At 33.6% G+C, this 19,157-nt stretch overlaps 2 protein-coding genes and 1 long non-coding RNA gene across 4 annotated transcripts; 2 read left to right on the top strand and 1 right to left on the bottom strand.

The window, feature by feature from the left end:
• Positions 1-61: 61 nt before the first annotated feature.
• Positions 62-13,157, bottom strand: LOC149732828 (anoctamin-7-like). Of its 2 annotated transcripts, XM_089882908.1 has the most exons (22): positions 12,496-13,141; positions 12,122-12,236; positions 11,689-11,852; positions 11,396-11,503; positions 10,795-10,931; positions 10,290-10,402; positions 9,763-9,857; positions 9,262-9,397; positions 8,916-9,006; positions 8,018-8,175; positions 7,080-7,300; positions 6,649-6,747; positions 6,045-6,150; positions 5,493-5,604; positions 5,155-5,307; positions 4,661-4,803; positions 4,215-4,420; positions 3,902-4,022; positions 3,343-3,449; positions 2,816-2,947; positions 2,349-2,396; positions 1,132-1,424 (listed from the first exon to the last, which is right to left on the bottom strand). In XM_089882908.1, the coding sequence occupies exons 1-21, from the start codon at positions 12,583-12,585 to the stop codon at positions 2,361-2,363; spliced, it is 2,643 nt and encodes an 880-aa protein (XP_089739034.1). In that variant the 5' UTR covers positions 12,586-13,141; the 3' UTR covers positions 1,132-1,424; positions 2,349-2,360. The 2 variants fall into 2 exon arrangements, with proteins under 2 accessions (XP_089739033.1, XP_089739034.1); XM_089882907.1 differs by lacking the exon at positions 2,349-2,396 and having other exon boundaries at positions 62-1,424; positions 12,496-13,157.
• Positions 2,835-4,894, top strand: LOC149732829 (uncharacterized). Its single transcript, XR_016385552.1, has 2 exons — positions 2,835-2,971; positions 3,232-4,894. It is a non-coding gene; the product is annotated as an uncharacterized LOC149732829 (long non-coding RNA).
• Positions 13,158-15,076: 1,919 nt separating the features above from the next.
• LOC149732827 (tubulin alpha-1 chain) lies at positions 15,077-17,958 on the top strand. Its single transcript, XM_089882914.1, has 7 exons — positions 15,077-15,239; positions 15,402-15,624; positions 15,680-15,784; positions 15,989-16,185; positions 16,447-16,944; positions 17,127-17,320; positions 17,641-17,958. Exons 1-7 carry the CDS (start codon positions 15,237-15,239, stop codon positions 17,777-17,779), a joined length of 1,359 nt encoding a protein of 452 aa, XP_089739040.1. The 5' UTR covers positions 15,077-15,236; the 3' UTR covers positions 17,780-17,958.
• Positions 17,959-19,157: the final 1,199 nt, after the last annotated feature.

Below are 19,157 nucleotides of genomic sequence, written 5' to 3'. Positions count from 1 at the left end.
TAAATGTCTTTGATTTAATACCATATCATAAGAGAATTGAACTATATTTGACAAAAACTCATTGATGCCCCTGCTACACACAGTTTTTTTGTTTATTCCAGAAAAGTTTACATTTAATAAACAGTTTCTTACTTATGAGAAACCAAAACTTGGCAATAAAAAATACTAAATTCTGAATAATCTGTGTGTTCTACAGTTAAAATCTTTGTGCAACATAATAAACACACTAACAGTACAATACAATTACAGTGGAACTAACAAAAAGGGTGGCAAGACGTGTATATATATATATGTATATATATATATTCACGGTTAAACTGGTTGTTAAAGCACAAATCGCAAAATAAATTGTGTTTAATACAGTTCACTATTTATACAGTGCTGGGTTATGAGTACCCTAGAATACATTGTAAACATTACAGTTTATTCAATTAAAGTATATTTAAAACTGTGTAAATTGAAAAATGTAATATAATACACAATAATAGTTCAGAAAATACAGCACTTAACAATTATCAATGTAGGAATATTACACCTGTAATATATTGGAGTATAATTTCTTTGGAAATACAGCATTTAATAGTTGTCAATATAAAAACCATACACTGGTATATATTATACTGACACTGTTGGAAAATACGGCACTTGATAATTGTCGATACAGGAAACTGTAGCGGCTGAGAGAGTTTAATATTATAGTTATCCAAATTTCACCTAATGTTATTTGAACATACATGTTACGCCAGTTGGCTGGCTGTTATCGTTTCACAACACGATGTATATTCTTTATGCAAAATTTAAAAATAATTACCATAATACTAAGTCTGTGATCCAAGCGCAGTCAGCCGCTAGAAAACTACACCTGTTATATATTACACTAAAATTGTTGGAAAATACGCCACTTATAATTGTAAACAAATATAGCAATACAGCACTTATAATTGGAAACACAGGAAACATTACACCTGATCCCTTTTAACCTTGCTTCTCCTTGTAGCAAGGTTTCGTTGCCTTCTGTTCGATCTAGAATTATCATCATCTGAAGTGTTTGGTGATTGGTTTAATCTTGGAGGCAGAGGTCGTAGTTGGGATGCTGGCTTCTCGGAGGACTCTAATGGTTGTGATGGAAAATTTTGAGAGCCTGAAGCAGTTACCATGGCAGAAGACGTTTTAGTATCTGTTGTTGTATCTGTATCAATTAATTTTTTTTCTAGGTTGGTATTTATGATTTTTTTATCAACATTTGTTGTAACTGGTTCTATCTTTTCAGAGTTTTCTTCCTCCTGTAGAGTATCAAGAGTTGGTTTAGCAAAGGAGAGTTTTGAAAGTTTATTGGCAGCCTTGTATATTCTTTGGTAACGAGTGTCTGCGTCTGCATCATGTGGATCTTGTGAAACACGTCTGTTGTATAACTTCATGACTTCCTGAAACATATATTGGGCAAGTTATGTGAATGAATGAATGAATCTTAATTTATCCTCGCGTTGCCGGAAAACGACAGTCGTTATCACACGGGTTTAACACCTCGTGCCAGCTTACGAGTTACCATGTATGTTACTTTGTGGGTAATTATTTTATTATTATTTTTTTTTTTTTTTTATCTATGGCTGATAATTTGGACAACCCATTAGTGACCACTGGGTTGGAGCAATTGTCGTTAAGTGTCTTGCTCAAGGACACATACGCCCACAATGGTAGCACCGACGAGCCTTGAACTCATTACCTAATGGTTACAGGCAGGCGCGCTAACCACTACGCCACGGCGCTGGACAAATGTGTGTTTATTTGAATGCAGCAGCATTTGTATTTTTTAAATTGTTGCAAAACTAATAATGTAACGAAACGTGGTTGATAAAAATTAGTAAATATAACTTATTTATCTTTCTATGGCAGAGAAAATCTAATAATAACATGGATGTTCTTGTTTATAGAATCCACTATAGTGACTTTTCTTGCTTACTCATTCATATTTGGCCAACAATTAAAGTAAAACAATTAAAGATTAAAGTTTCTTCCACAATTAAAGTTTCTTCCAATTAGAACTTTAATATGTTTAATTAAATGTTATTTATTTAATTTTGAAATTGTATCGTCTGTAGGGTGTAACGGTCACGCCTTTTATCCAAAACATTATTTCTTTCTTTTTTATCAACAAGCGTGTTTTAACAACTGTTGTTTTACCGTTACTACCCGTCTTTTCGCTTTTTGTCAACTCTCTTGTTCTTCGTTATCGTGACCGAAGAGACGAAATAAATTTCATTCATTCATTCATTCATTCAAATTTGTATTAGATGCAACAAATTGTGATTCACACATTTTATGAAGCTGTAAATGAAATGATTACTTACCATATATGATTGTTACATACTGCTGTTGGAAGATTCCCCTTTATTGTTCTGCATGCAACAAAAACCACACCATGTTATGATAAATCATCAAGTATTTGTTAATTATATGATTTTAATTCAAGTTTCAAAATAGTAATGGCTTTATAAAACAAAAGTTTTTTAATAAATTTGTTCACAACTATTAATTGATATCAATAAAAAGTATTTCACAATATATTTATTCAATCATTTCACTTTATTAAAACAAATAGCGGCATGCAAAATTAATTTGTATGATTTTATTTGTTAATTGTTTAATTTTAGTGTAAACAAAATATTTTAGAATAAGTTTTTAGACAATTAATGTTAATGAACACTTTTTTTTCAATATTTTCAATAAATCAGTTTAATTAGTATATCAAAACAGCTACATGCAAAATCAAAAAATTTAAACTTGGAGAAAAACGGAATAAAAATCAATTTCAAACCATTGAGTTGTCCCGGTTGTCAGCTAATGCTTGCTTGGCAAGATAATGCTCGCGTTTAATTTTATATTGTAAACTTTCAGGTACATCTGGCACGCTCCAGTCGATCATTCTTCCAATAAAGAATACAAGGTGCTGCATCATAAAATATAAAATTGGGTAAAATATTTTTTTGATTTGCTACGCTTTAATAGTGTTATTTCATCATTGAAATTTAAAATTGGGTAAAATATTTTTTAATTTGTTACATTTTACTAGTTAAATTTTAATATTTTATATTAAAATTTTGTAAACTATGTGTTCTATGATTTATTGTTCACTAATTCTTTTTTCACATTTGGAAAAAAAGCTTAATAATATTTTATCCAGGTAATTATTTACTGTAATAATAATAATAATACACTTAATTTGTCTCTTAGATCACAGTAACGAAGATTAGGAAAATGGAAAAAACAACAGGACAAGATGTAATGGCAAAACAATAGTCGTTAAGTAATTTTATCTAAAATACTTTTAGTCAAGATAACCACCTCAAAAGTGATGACAAATGCAAGTTTACAAGCCAACAACTTCCAGTAATACAACGTATGGTGGCCCTCCCAGTCTCTGTAACCTTTGTACCGGCAATCTCCTAAACCTGAAATAGTTGGAAAATTCCAAATGTTAAATTTACATTTGCTACTTTATGGAAATATATTTTTTTAATTGCGCGTAAAAGTTAGTGTATATAAAAGCCAACAATTTTACATAGGACATGGAAGTTGTACCTTTCTCTGCTTTTTACATGAGTTTTTTAATATTTTAAATGTACTTTATTCTTGCTTGGGCGGGAAAACAACAGTTGTTATAACGCCGCTGTTTTGTTTTATACACTTCACGCCAGCTTACAAGTAAGTATGTTACTTTGTGGGTTCATTTATTTTAATGAATTTTTTCATGTATGGCTGATAATTTAGACAACCCATAAAGTGCCTTCAGGCAGCACAGGAAAATACTTAAGGTTTAAAAAATACTCTATTTATTGAGAACATAGTCGGCATTTTCATGAAACTCGTTTAATATTGATAAAATTCCAGATTTGGAACCTACCAGCACTTGTAGGAGCATATGATAGTGAGTGGTTGGTGTAACCTTTCAAACTTCCAGCTCCAACTTCATATTTGTAGAGAATCCGTGGAATAAACTCAGATGTGAAAGCAATCAAGAACGCCTGTGGTATGAAAGGGTAATTAAAGTTTATTGTCACTGATATTAGAATTTTTGGTTATTTGCTATAATTAATTTACGAATTTTAAGGGGTCAGATATTCTATGTAATAGCATTTAAACTGAAAGATTAAAAATAGATTTCATATGCATTCCAAATTTTGTAACAGCAAATCCAAAAATCATCACTTTCTTACATTAGTTATTACTGCAATTTGCACCAGAGCGTCAAGAATCTCGTACCACACACCAATATTCTGTGCGCGTTCTGCCACCGGTCTTCTCATCTCACAAACTAGTTTACTCGCATCAAGTCGTATCTCAATCCAGTTGTTCAGCAATGCAAATAACGGAGCAAGGGGGAAGGCAGCAACAAATATAGTGATGAATCCAAATTGGAGCACTGTCAAGTAAGTATGAATGAATGTAAGTTACTTCATCCCCGCGTGGCCAGAAAACGACAGTTGTTATAACAGGGATGTTCATACAGCTTGCCACCATGCAAGAATGAATAACATATTTTTTTAAAGACTTATATTATGTATTACCATCATTTTTAAACAAATAAAACAAAGGTTTATTTTAGCCAAAAGTGATTACTTTTCTGAAATATTATTTAACAACAATTTTTAATATATCTCACCCATTTCAAGATACTCTTCAAACAATCCTTCGTAATGCACCAGTTTAAGGTATTCTTTTTCCCATGGTTTTGTCATTTTACTTTTCTGTTCGGCTCCAAATGCTTTCTTCACCTGCCTTCGTTGCCACCACTGGAAAAGTTTCCTGTAACGAAAACTTGTTTTTAAAGTTTTAAAAAAAAACGTATAAAAAAAGTTTTTTAAAAAAACGAAAACTTGTTGTTAAAGTTTTTTTTTTTAAATATAAAAATGTATGATACCTACTAAAATAAACAAGTTTGATACAGCAATATTGGGCTAGTAAACCAACAGATAAACGTAAGAAATTTTATTCTTTTAAAAATAACTGTTCTATTGAAAAGTAAGCAAGTACCTTCATATATGTATTGTGTAGGTGTGCCAACTGCTACAAAATTGTGTAGTTTCTTAAAATTTAAAAACCAAATTATTGACTATTAACCATTTACTACTTTCTACAAACCAAACACTAACTCACGGCAGAATTAATTCTTGCACATTATTTATTGCTTGTTTTCCGACCATAATAATAAATAATTGAAGAGCAAGATCTATCAAACAACCTCCACTTCCACACGCCTCGTTTCGGATACCAAGGAACTTTCCATAATGACCTGGGTAACCAACAAACCTAAAAAAATAAAAAATATTTTTTTTTAAAAATGTGATACAATTTGGATGTGTGTTGGAATGAATGAATGAAAAGTACTTATTTATGCTTATTTGGCAGGGCGACTCCAAATTTGTGTCATTTTAGGTCAATTTCAAAAAGGAAATTCACAGTTACAGCCAGTATAGCAAAAATTAATAACTTACTTTCCTTTAAAGAAAGCAATGTAGAAGATGGATGAATAGTAGTTGACAAACTGGAAGATGAAAACCTTGAATGTGAGCGCATTCTCATATTCAGTCTGAGTTCTGTGCATTTCTATTATGAAGAAGGTTAGTGAAATTAATCAACAATGTTAATTAGATATAGAATAATTGGAATAAAATTTTGTACATTTTTGATCAATTATGTTTTCTAAAAATATAAAGGAAAATAGAAAATTTGACAATGAACAGCAATGCTTATGCGATCTTATACACTGATGCGCTACATCAGTGGTACACATAATTGATATAATTAATAAATGAGCATGAAGTGATTGAATTCTGGTATCTTAAATTATTATAGCTATAAAGATAGCTATAAGGTAAAATAAACATTTTTTTGTGATTGCAACCGTTTAATAACTACGCTTATTAAAAAAAAATAAAAGTTAAAATAAATAGCTAAGATTTATGTATTCATAATATACACTGGGATGATACAGCAGTGTAATGTTACACACTTACACATAATTAACAACATAATTATTATCTCACCCCATCTTGTTAACCATTCAGCAACAGCAGTGTAGACATTAGACATCAACATAATAAGAATCAAGTTAAGGAGGGCTCCACTAACCGACCTCATGATCGTACTGACCTGGAAAGGAATTTATAATAAAAAAAAAAGTTGGATCCAACGAAAAATGACACAAATTTATGTACCGGTGCTATGGAAGTGGTTAGCGCCCCTGCCTCGAACCCAGAGGTAATGGGTTCAAAGTTTGTCGATGCTACTATTAGGCAAGACACTTAACGGCAATTGCTCGCAGTGGTCGCTAATGGGTTATCCGAATTATTACCCATACATTAAAAAATGAAACAAAGGATAAAACAATTTAGTTACTTTTATACATGATTTTGTTTTAAAATGGTTAATTTAAAAATCCGTTAAAGTGAATTGAAAGTCTGGTGAAATGTCATTCGTTTCCGTAATTAAATTTACTTAAAATGAATAAATAATGAGCTCAAGCGCCAGAACAAGTAAACAGTATTTATTTTTAAACCCTAATCACATGAAAATTACGATACAAAAAGCAACAAAGTTACTCATTTTTAATACCCTTTACCAAAAATAATTATACCCATAAACACCCACCTCTCCGTGTATTAATTTATCATGGCTGTGCGACATTACCACGCCAATTAGACACTTGTATAAGATGACTGACAAGACAAATATGACGACGACAACCAACTGAAACATAGAATAATTGATAATTAATGCATTAGTGGGTGTATCGCAGGATATGATCAATACTCAGTATTTAAAAGCATGTTCAAATCTCACAGAACCAGGCTTTAAAACAGAAAACTATTCATAGTCGAATTTTTATCTGTTTAAAATAAAGATAGTCATTAAAGTATAAATATATGTTTGTTTTCATTTAAAATTTAAATCAATTATTAAACGGAACAGATAAACCAAAATCGGACGTAAAATTTTTAAAAAAGTTGGTATGAAAGAACTGGACCCACGTTGTAGCTATGTATTTTATAAACGCGCTGTTAAGTGTATTTTATACATACCATTATAATTAAGATGGCAAATCCAGTAAACATTCTTCTCAGTCTTTGCTTTGGTGAAAAATGGGGTTCCACGACCCCAGTTATTGGGTTAACACTTAGAGTGGGGGCTCGTGCGTTGTATTCTGGTCGAGGACGTTCTTCTTCCTCCTCGTAATCCATCACTTCCCAGTGATGCGCAATATTTGCACTTTTCCGCTTCCAGAACTCAAGAAAAAATACAGCTGAAAAATAAATGTAAACACTGACATTATTTGGTTAATTTTTAAGTAATTATTTAAATGGAAACACTGACATTATTTAGTTGATTTTTTTAGTAATAAACCATGTGGAAAGTTATTGTTTTTGACTAGTACTACATTTATTGATAAAGCTCATAAGTAATGTGATAGCGATGCACAATATTTGCACTTTCCTGTTTTTAAAACTCAAGAAAAATTACAGCTGAAAAATTAAATGCACATTATTTAGTTAATTTTTTAATAAAAAATGTAGAAAGTTAGTGTTTTGACTAGTACTACACTTATTTATAAAGCTTATAAGTAACATGATAGTTTTGAATTTGCCTGCTTTGTTACAACCATCAAATATTTATGACAAAAAGTCCACAATCCATTAACAGTATGACGTACACATTTTGAATTAAGTTGGCAAAGGCATAAGAATGAATTTTCTACCTGTTCATCAATTATTCATGCACTCCTGGGAGATGTGTACTTGGTATATAATTTGAAATAGTGAAAATAATGTGTGGTACATTGGTATATTATCCCACAAAACTGGGTCTCGATAATGTACATAAAAAACATATTTACTTTTGGAAAAAGTAAACATTAACACATTGTAACTTATTTTCAAAAAAGATAAAATAACTTTTTTTTTCAATAAGAATAAATATGCTACACAGGTTCATTTACGACATGATAAACTTTAAAACCTACCCCAGAAAGACATAATTATGGCAAAGGTGACCGTCCCATTGTTATCAAACAAATAAGCAAGTTTCATCATTATACAAGATTTGCTAAGCGGCCACTTCTTACACCCCTCACATGGTGGACACATCATATAACTATTTCCACTTCCGCAAACATCTTTCCTGTAAAAGACGGAGGAAACTTTTAACTACAAATTACAATTTTCCTATTCACGAATTTACTTGTATTTGTTTTTTTACGAAAATTAGTTTGTACCAGTGCCATTTAAAATATCATATCATGACAGTCAACTTTAAACCACAATTTACAACTTTTTTCCTATTTTGGAACATATTTGTTGCTGTTTTTAGAATTGCTATGCTATTCCTCTAGGGATAGGATATTAGGACATTTAATTTTAACATTGTATGCATTAAGTTTTTAACATTCATTTTAACATTGTATAAATAGATATTTGGACATTCATTTTGAAACATTGTATTTGTTTAGTTTTTAACATTCATTTTAACATTGTATGAATGGGTTATTTGGACATTCATTTTGAAACATTGTATTTGTTTAGTTTTTAACATTCATTTTAACATTGTATGAATGGGTTATTTGGACATTCATTTTGAAACATTGTATTTGTTTAGTTTTTAGCATTCATTTTAACATTGTATGAATGGGTTATTTGGACATTCATTTTGGAACATTGTATTTGTTTAGTTTTTAACATTCATTTTAACATTGTATGAATGGGTTATTTGGACATTCATTCTTTAACATTGTATGCACTTAGTTTTTAACATTGTATTAGTTTTTAACATTGTATTTTAACATTGTATGAATGGGTTATTTTGACATTCATTTTTTAAATTGTTTACATTTGTAGATTGTGTCAAGTTAAGTTAAAACTCACGCTTCTGGGTTCATGTTGATTCCAATGAGACCGGCGAGAAAAACTATGAACCCGATAAAAGCTACAGGAAGTAACCAAGCTGTGTAAAATCCTGGGAAATAAATTTAAACTTAGCTAAAGCTCTGTTAGTGATAAAAATGGTAAAATCTTAGATTTTTTCGTGACATTTTACACATTACGCTAAAATTAAACTTAGTTAAAGCTCTGTTAGTAATAAAAATGGTAAAATCTTTTTTTTTCATGCTATTTTACACATTATGTCTGTGTTTTATAAAACTATAAAAATCTCTGTAACATAGAAGGTAAAAAAATTGTGCATCAAAAACTATTGTCTGTAGCAACTCACCAAGCCAAGCAAAGTAAATCCCAATTTTTTCACCAAAGTAATCTCGTATATGATCCAGTGGTTGATATTTATACCATCTGCCCCATCTTGCCCAATATTCATAAAGAATTTGACGTTTGTTCAATTTTTCAAGGTCCTGAAATAACTCCGTATTTAGTAACTTTAACATAGTTTATGTAAACTGTAAAATATACATGTCTGTATATTAGAAATATGAGTTTCCTAATGCATAGGTGTTGTATATTTGTATATCATCTCACGTTTATCTAGCATTGTTTATTCAACACTTCATATAAACCATCCATCAGTATAACAAAACAATGGAAACACTTTGCAAGAAAAATGCTTACTTTTACATTATGAAAAAAAAATGCTAACAATCAGTACAGATAAAATATAAATGGATTTCTTCATACAAAATGTAAACTTAATATTTTAAGATTTTTTAATAAACGGAAAGCTTAAACATACTGTGTTTAATCTGTATGCTTGATATAATACCTTAACTTCCTCAATGGGTTTTGGAAGCCTGTATGGCCCGTCATGAAGAGGAAATGCCGCAGTGAATACACCATCACACAGCAGTCTCTCAATGCCTAAGGTTTTTGAAATTAAATAAAGCAATATAATTGAAACTGCCATCTTTTGTTTTACTAGTGGCAGTTGAAATGCACTGCAGATCAAATATTTTATGTTGTGAGCTTAATTGTATGAATGAATGTAAATTATTTATTCCAGTGCGGCAAACCAACCTTGGATGAACTATGTAGATAAAGCTCAACCACATGCCCTGAAAACTAGATACTAGTGCAACTATGGGACAAGAAAACTTCCAATTGGGATATGAACTGAGAACAATCGACCCATTTTTAGTAAATTCAATGTTTCATTAATTTATACTTGATGTAAATGGTATGCTGGTTTTCCCGCCACCATCATGGTTGGCAGTTTAAGAATGTTACATAAATTTTCTGCTTGCATTTATAGGTATAAGTAAACTTAAAACAGTTTAATATTTAATGTTGTACCAATCTCTGCCCGTTTCTTTTTCCCAAACAAAGTAGTTTGTAAGATCTCCCACATAATTCTCCCTCTTTCTGTAGCAGAGAAGTAAGTATCATGATTGTCATTTCCAAGAAAACTGAAAATAAACAAAGTAGAAAGAGATGTTTAGCTCGAAACAAATGGTTAAGTTGGGCGAATACTCTGTTTCCATGCACCATATGGTGTTAACAAGGCACTGCAGTAAGTAAAGGAAACTTATACAAACACTTAACGGTCTTACGTGTATGTTTACTATAAGATTAACGCAGTGAGAATTTGGAAACTATTAGCTAAAAACAGCCAAAAATAAACAGTAAGTATTAAAATGAAAACACTGCCATTAATCAAACAGTTGAAGAATTGGCATGAAATGTATAAACTCTTAAACAAAGTTTAAAAACTGGAATAATTTTACAACAGAACTACTTTTTAATAGTCTTCTTGCAAACATTATTGTCACAACACTTGATCTACTGTTAGCATTCTTACTTTGAAATCTTGGATTTTCGAAATGTACATGTGAAATATAGCTTTGGTCTCTTAGGTACATCAAGAACCATACCATTTGGGAGATGAAACTTTTTTAAAATGATGCTTGACCACTGATGACTTTTGTATTCACGCAACTGCAAAATGTATGTGATGCACTACAGATACAATGTAACTTTAAATAAATGTAAATATGTTTTTAACTGTAAGCGTGTTTTAACAACTGTTGTTTTCTCGCTATATCCTAATGTTTCATTCAAAATATTTTTAAACCTTTGATACCGTAATTGAAAAGACAAATAAAAGTTATTATTATTATTAATATAACTTTAATCAAAGTGCATCAAATTATACACCAATAATAGATGTTACATTAAAACACCATAACAACATCTTTTATTGAAACTCTGTATTTGAACTTCCTACAGCTAAATTTACATGCATCAGAAATTCCCATTCCACAGTTCCCAGAAAAAAAAAACTAAAATGTTCTTGTTTGTATCCTTGGTGCTGGCCTTTATAGTATATTCAGAACTATATAAACGAACCCTTTGTAGATTAAAGGCAGGTACAAGAAAGCTCAAACAAGAACTAAACTGACCTGCAATGGAGCTCTAATATTAAGTTCCTCTGCATAATAAGTCAGTAGATGCCATGGACAGTTGAGTTTAAAATAGTGGATTGTTTTCTCTTCGCTGACGCTGCTGTCCTGTGTAAAGTAACATTACTCATAAATGCTTGTTCAAACAATTATTCACAGAAAAAAAACACAGAAAATTCAAGAAAATATACATAAACTGTACAGTGTTATTTACTGTAAAAATATTAACCAAAAAATGTACTATAAAACCATAAAACAGTTTCTAAATAGCGGTCTGTTACAAAAAAACTTACTTCTTCAATAGTTACACCAGTTTGTTTTAAACATCTAATAAACTTATTCCTCCACTTCTCCTGCTGCTCCACTTGATTTCTCTTGTTTCTTCTCTTTGCTTTCTCTTTGCTCGACAACTCTTCCGTTTTTTCACAATGTTCATCCTCATAAACCAAGACAAAATCTGGATCACAAATAAAACATTTTTGTTTCTATTAGAAGTTTAACTTAATAATATTAAAACATAAATGGCTTATTTGTCTGTTAGGTGCGACCAAGCTTTTTTTCCAATTAAATGTAAATGTTATTTTAACTGTAAGCAAGTTTTAACGACTGTTGCTTTGTCACTATATCCTGTCTAAAATATTAAAATTATTATTTTTATTATTATTTTAACATTTTCTTTTATAAAAAAGATGATTTTTCATCATTCCTTTGTCACAATTTTCTTACCAATTTTTCTGATCCCATCACGAAAATAGCATTCCTTTATTTGATCTTTCTCATCAGTAAATACATCCTCACTTGGTGATACGGAAGAGGAAGATTGCGCAATCTCTATCTCTCCCTTTATAAAACATATGAGTTTTGTTTTAAAGTTGTATTTAATATAAGTCTTGTAGTGCGACATGCTATTGGACTTGCGATTTAGATCATAAATAGAATTTTACCTCAATTTACACAAATTGTTTCCCTAGCATATTAACTAAAAAACCTGACTCTATTATTTTTTTGATTATATATATGTAAGTGTCCAAGCTCATATTTGTTTTAATTTAACTAACACTACATATATTTTCAATCATTATAATTAACATAACCATTACCTTTTCAGGATCATCAGCGAGTATTGGTCTACTTTCATCTTCTGTTCCATTCTTACCAAAGTTTTTGAATTTGGAAGCTAAAGTATCCATTTTAAAAGACAACTGATTTCATTATGTTACACTCACTGTCTATTTAGTACATTTGATTGTATTATTTTGCATTCAATGTAAAACTAATAGTTAAGAGTCTTACAAATGGCTTGTTTAAACAATTTATTTCATTCCATTCGACTGTGCTGTACTTTTAAAGAGTCTAAATTACTTGTTTCATTGGCATGTTATTTCAAACCACTGTACATAATGTATAGTGTATCTTGTTCTGCTGTACTGTTACTACTTATCGTTATGGAGTAAGTAGTCCGTACTATGATTTCTTACTCCAGATTCTTTGAAATTCCATTCTTAAATTCGTTGCGTTTATTTTCCTTAACACCTTTACTGACGGCTGACGCATAATGCAAAAAGGAAACAGTTAAACTTATACCCGAGAAATTAACCTTGTAATTATGTACGTTGTGTTCGTTTCGCGTATAATCCGCTCTGTACATAGGAACTGTGAATGTGTTACATTATGATTGTGTTTGATTATGTATAGATTGTTCTTTTTTCCCAAGCTCCATTCTTTTTAATAACTTCCGGTGCTCGGGATTCCCCTGTTATAACTCCACCGTTTTATCGGTTTCGTTTCTCAATCATAGGGGACTCTTATGAGGTGTCTTCACAGAGAAGCTAGTGATAGTTCCAGGGTACTAGGTCTATTACAATTTGTTACACAATTGCTCTTTTGTACAATACATATAGTAGGGCGGGGAAGATGAGACACTAAACAAAGAACATTCAAAGAGTTATAAAACCTCATGACTTTGATAGACCGTTGTTAATTGTTTAAAACATGATCAAGATACTTGAATATTATGTGCTAAAGGTGTACCGTCTTCTCCCACCCTACTATACATGAAATAGGGCCGTAACTGTTTAAATCTCAATTGACAGTCGTTTATACAACCCGCGTCCGCTTCTACCCCCAAAGTTTCGGATGCCACGCTCGAGTCAGCTACCATTGTGCGCGTATGTGTCGTTGAGCAAGATATTTCACGAAAATTGATGCAACCTGAAAATTGATGCAGTTGATAAAAGTCTCTCATTTTGTTAGCCACGCATTAAAGAAAATTCCAAAAAAATAAAAGTAATAACTCGGAGGTGGGCACGAGGTGTGTGAAACAACACCCGTGATATAATGTTGGTCCGTGTGATAAAACTGTAACATAAATTTACATCTATCATCAAAAGTAGTCTCGTGGCAGCAGATTTAAAAAAGTGTCTAAACTTCTCCCACCCTACCATACATTTAACAGCACCGTTTGTTTATATGATGCCATCCTGTTTAAACCGCAATTTAGGAAAACGAACTTGCCGCAGTTTTCATGCCACAGGGGAATAAATGCTGTTTTAACGGTTATATATACAAAAATAGGTATTTGGATATCAAAGTTGTATAATACTATAATTCAACTTTTTTACACATGTGCCCACAAATATTATGGTTTTAATTTTTTTTCGATGTGAATAAAAACTATATAAATTGTCAGATTTGGCAATGGAACAACTCCTACGTCCTATAGGTCTCCCACACCAACTTATAACCTTACTCAACATATAGGCTACATCGTCGTAAAAATCACGTGATCACCACGTGTTAGATGACTCATGACACGAGTTGATGACGTCATTCATCTGACTTTGCCAGTTCAAGCAGGTGGTGTGTAAGTCCCAAGGGTACAAAGCGCGGCGCGGTCGATATTCATTTTCGAGTCGTTTGCATTATTTATGAACTTCAAGTCACGTTTCGCTGTCTTGCTGGGACGTTTTACTTTTGAAATATTTATAGCAAGCCCCTCAAAGCTACCTGTGAAAATTTTGTGCACGGTGAAGTAAAAAGAAAGCAGGCTACTAATCGAATTGTCATTGGGGCACACGTAATACGAGATAAAACTTTAGTTTTGTCTTTGAATACAGTGACAACCATCACATTCCGAATTCACGCGTGTTCCTTTAGCACATAATATCCAAATATTCTGATCGTGGTTTAAACAACTAACAACGGCCTATGGGTCGCGAGGATCCGGTTTTATAATTCTTTAAATGTTTTTTTGTTGACTACCAAATAGGAAGCAAAAATAAAATTAAAAGGTGTCCCATCTTTCCCATTCAACTATATCTCTTCACAGTTGCGTAAACCCACAACAAAGCAGATTCTTTGTTGCGAATGGCAAGATCAAGTAAGGAAACATAATATGGGTGTGATTTATACGCATGACTACTCCATTAATCGTGGGTAATGAAGCATGTAGTATCACGGTTCGAATAAATGGGAGTATCAAATCTAAATCACCGTGGCAAATTATTACGGTCATGAAACGATGAGGGGCAGATGCAATCGCAATCAGTGAACAGTTGGCCGACGAATGGTCCGTTGTTTTAGTCTCAAGAGAATTAAAGAGAATACTGCGCGTCGGAGCAGCGGAGATTTTTTCTTCGCGATTTCCCGAGTGAATTGCTAGTTTCTCTTAATTGAATTGCGGAACAGCAACCAATAGCGCGCGCCCAAGCTGTGACGTAATGGCGGGTATATAAGCCGCTGCTGAACGAACACGCCTACATTCACCAAGATCAACTACAGCTGCGTAACGAAGCTATATTTATATTCTGTTGAAGTCTATTCTTTTTTACTACACGTCAATATGGTAAGTTGAGACATTTATATTTTAATAGTGTTTAGTTTTCTGTAAGTTTGGATACAGTATTTATTTTTTTAGTTGTAGCGCTAATGTATCTCTATCCACGTCCTATATTTCGGTAGTGTTTGGTTCTCTAGATTTAAATACAGTATTATCTTTCTGTTTTAGCGCGAATGTATCTCCATCCACGTCGGCCAAGCCGGAGTTCAGATCGGTAACGCTTGCTGGGAGTTGTACTGCCTCGAGCATGGCATTCAACCAGACGGTCAAATGCCAAGCGATAAAACTGTGGGCAGTGGCGATGATTCGTTCAACACTTTCTTCAGCGAGACCGGTTCAGGAAAACACGTCCCACGAGCCGTGTTTGTTGATTTAGAACCTACCGTAGTGGGTAAGTTACGAGGTGTTTGATTCTGTATTATGCATTAATTTTCATTTCTGTATAGACGAGATCCGCACTGGTACTTACCGCCAGTTGTTCCACCCTGAACAAATGATTACTGGAAAAGAAGATGCCGCAAATAACTATGCAAGAGGTCACTACACTATTGGTAAGTATTTCATTTTAAACAAAAAAATGTTTATCTTGTTTTATTTTAATAAAATAAATGAATGTAACTTGTTTTATTCTCGTGTGGCCGGAAAACGGAAATCGTTATAACTCGGGTGTTCCTACACCTTGTGCCAGCGTACGAGCTATACCATGCATGTTACAAATCTGATTCGTGTTAACTTATCCTGTTATACGTTTACAGGTAAAGAGATTGTGGACACTGTTCTCGATCGTATCCGAAAGTTGGCCGACCAATGCACAGGTCTGCAAGGTTTTCTCATTTTTCACTCTTTCGGTGGTGGAACCGGCTCCGGTTTTGCGTCTCTATTGATGGAAAGACTTTCCGTCGATTATGGGAAGAAATCAAAGCTGGAGTTCGCGGTCTACCCAGCACCGCAGGTAGGTTATTACTCTCTTGTACTGTAACTTACGATCCAACACCCTTGGCGCGTAACATCTCTTTTATTTCCTTTAAACTTTCAATAACGCTTAAGATAGTGACGCTGAAGTTATGTTTTTTTTGGATATTGTTTGTTTACTTCCAAATGAAACCTGAAAAAACAATAATAATGAAAACTTGTACCATTTCCCCCAAACCTACGAGGACGATTTTATCTCGGTTTTGTATCTAGAACCCATTAAACCGGTTTTCGTAACTAGGTTTCAACCGCAGTGGTGGAACCTTACAATTCCATCTTGACCACTCATACCACCCTTGAGCATTCCGATTGCGCATTTATGGTCGACAACGAGGCAATCTACGATATCTGCCGTAGAAACCTTGACGTTGACCGTCCATCTTACACCAACCTCAACCGTCTGATCGGTCAAATCGTTTCTTCAATCACTGCTTCCCTGCGTTTCGACGGGGCTCTCAACGTCGATTTGACAGAGTTTCAGACCAACTTGGTGCCATACCCTCGCATCCATTTCCCGTTGGTCACCTACGCTCCGGTCATCTCGGCAGAAAAAGCTTATCACGAGCAGCTTTCCGTTGGCGAAATCACCAATGCTTGTTTTGAGCCCGCTAACCAGATGGTGAAATGCGATCCCCGCCATGGCAAGTACATGGCATGTTGTATGCTTTACCGTGGCGATGTTGTACCGAAGGACGTCAATGCTGCTATTGCTTCTATTAAAACGAAACGTACAATTCAGGTCAGTCGAATTTGTTTTACATAACCTCAACGTTAACCTAGCAAAAAATGTCCCATGGGTATATCCAGCTGAAAAAGTTACTTCTATATAGCCTCAAAATTAACTGATAGCGTAAAAAGATAAAAATCTATGGGTTATATTAAAGCTGAATCTTTCCGTGACAAATTTTCCTTCTCATTCAGTTCGTCGACTGGTGCCCCACTGGTTTCAAGGTTGGTATAAACTACCAGCCACCCACCGTTGTACCAGGTGGTGATCTGGCAAAGGTCCAACGGGCCGTCTGCATGTTGAGCAACACCACAGCTATTGCTGAAGCTTGGGCTCGTCTCGATCACAAGTTTGACTTGATGTACGCCAAGCGAGCATTCGTTCACTGGTAAGTTTAAACCTCATGTTGTTGTCGTTTGTGTCCTTATAGGCAGAAAACTGAACCGCAGTTGCGCCGTCGTTTGTGTCCTTATAGGCAGAAAACTGAACCGCAGTTGCGCCAATCCAGTGATTCCAATGGGTTAAAATCTTAAATTGATAATACCGAAAAGTTACAAACGTGGCCACTCTTGAGCGGAACGAGTGGTTTAAAACAGAACATCTATACTATAACGAATGTCCTTGCCCCGCTACTTGTGGGTAAGCAAGATAACATTCATGAATTGCATACTATTAGGAGGTTTAACAATGCGGCGTCTTTACTTCCAGGTATGTCGGCGAGGGAATGGAAGAAGGAGAATTCTCGGAGGCTCGTGAGGATCTCGCTGCTCTAGAGAAAGATTACGAAGAGGTTGGAGTCGATACTGCAGATGGAGATGGCGACGAAGACGAAGAGGACGAATATTAATTTAATCACGAAGCACTCGAGTTCCAATGTTTAATGTTATAAGCCTTTGCCTCTCACGATGCAACGAATTCTTTCTTTCTTTTCCACACGAAACGCATGGTGAAATTGCTCATTCTGGTTTTCATTCTATTAATTACGGTTACTGCCCCCGGATCTGAAATAAACACGACCGTTGGAAACTTGGCGTGCTTGTTGTGACTTCTTTAACTTTTATGATCGAAGAGATTAATATAGCGGTTCTGCCGCACCTCCTCTGTTTGGGTATAGAAATGCTTTTGCTGAGTTATCCTCTTGCAAAAATAAGCAACGCCTGTGGTTTTAACATACCTGCTATCAACTAAACGGCTATTCCCGTTATTAGGTGTGCTTTTTTTATCAGCAGCATCTGCATTGATTTACATTTTCGGTACCAGTATACAACCTTCTTTCTATCTGCTGGTGAAGTTTTCAGAAGAATCTGGTTCTAATAATCATGCGATTATGGTTCCAGCATTGTTTTTCATTTACACGAGCAGTATACAGCTATATAGGTCACTGAAATGAACGAAAGTTTTTGCGACAACTGTAGCGACCATTTCTTTCCCATAAACGTGTCGTTATACTGGCCTTTTACATTATAGGTAGGTTATAGGATGATTTTGTTTGGACGGAGCTGTTCTATATAAAATTTCTGTTGGTCGATACAGTATAAGAAGAGTTCTTATAGACCTCGATTCTGCAAGTTGATTCTAGCTTGGGTAGAATATTAGCACTTTTTGAAAGTTTTGGTCAAACCAAATAAAGCTGCCCAACAAAGTATTTCTTAGTCAAACGCATCCACTAATCGTCAAACAACACATCTGACATCAGAACAAAAAATTATAATTTTTTGTCTTTTAATTTCCCTAAAGATATCGTTGCAGGTTCAGGTGGAATATTCAGTTCGATGAAACGCAACTTCCCGGTGATTGCCGTGGGTTCTTTGTATAGCAGCCCGTTTTTCTGCTCCTTGTTCAATATAAAAATATCAACAACTAAATTGTTCTGTTTTATGATAGGCCAAGTTAGGATGCAATGTATTTATTAACCAGTCATTTACGGGTGACGTTGTTACTCGTATAAGCTCTTTTTTATTACTAAATATGTACTTTCTGTCTTTTCTAATTGATTGAATTAATTCAAAGAAAGGTTTTGCATGCGTTCTGGCGTACCAACGCTAATAGTAAGCCGATTCGTTGTGGTCGACCTTGAAGTGCACCTTGAATTACATGTGTCCTTTATATAAGAACAGATGTTCATATAAATACAAGATGTTAACAAAATGTCAATTTTATAAAAAAAACATGTTACCGTTAGTGGGCGATAGAGAGTAAACTTGTTTTGTTTTACTTCTCTTGAA

Source organism: Ciona robusta, chromosome 8 (genome assembly GCF_009617815.1).
Source record: "Ciona robusta chromosome 8, ASM961781v2".
NCBI classification, from domain to species: domain Eukaryota; kingdom Metazoa; phylum Chordata; class Ascidiacea; order Phlebobranchia; family Cionidae; genus Ciona; species Ciona robusta.
This window is presented reverse-complemented; position numbering and strand designations above follow the sequence as displayed.

Bases quoted from the DNA above. Each gene is read 5' to 3' on its own strand.
- LOC149732828 (XM_089882907.1), bottom strand. From the start codon at position 12,585: ATGGATACTTTAGCTTCCAAATTCAAAAACTTTGGTAAGAATGGAACA. The intron at 4,804-5,154 runs GTGAGTTAGTGT...TTTTCGTTACAG, and splicing joins GTGCAAGAATTAATTCTGCC to GAAACTTTTCCAGTGGTGGC. The intron at 1,425-2,815 runs GTTTGAAATTGA...TATATGTTTCAG, and splicing joins ACAACCGGGACAACTCAATG to GAAGTCATGAAGTTATACAA.
- LOC149732827 (XM_089882914.1), top strand. The intron at 15,625-15,679 runs GTAAGTTACGAG...ATTTCTGTATAG, and splicing joins TTTAGAACCTACCGTAGTGG to ACGAGATCCGCACTGGTACT. The intron at 16,186-16,446 runs GTAGGTTATTAC...TTTCGTAACTAG, and splicing joins CGGTCTACCCAGCACCGCAG to GTTTCAACCGCAGTGGTGGA.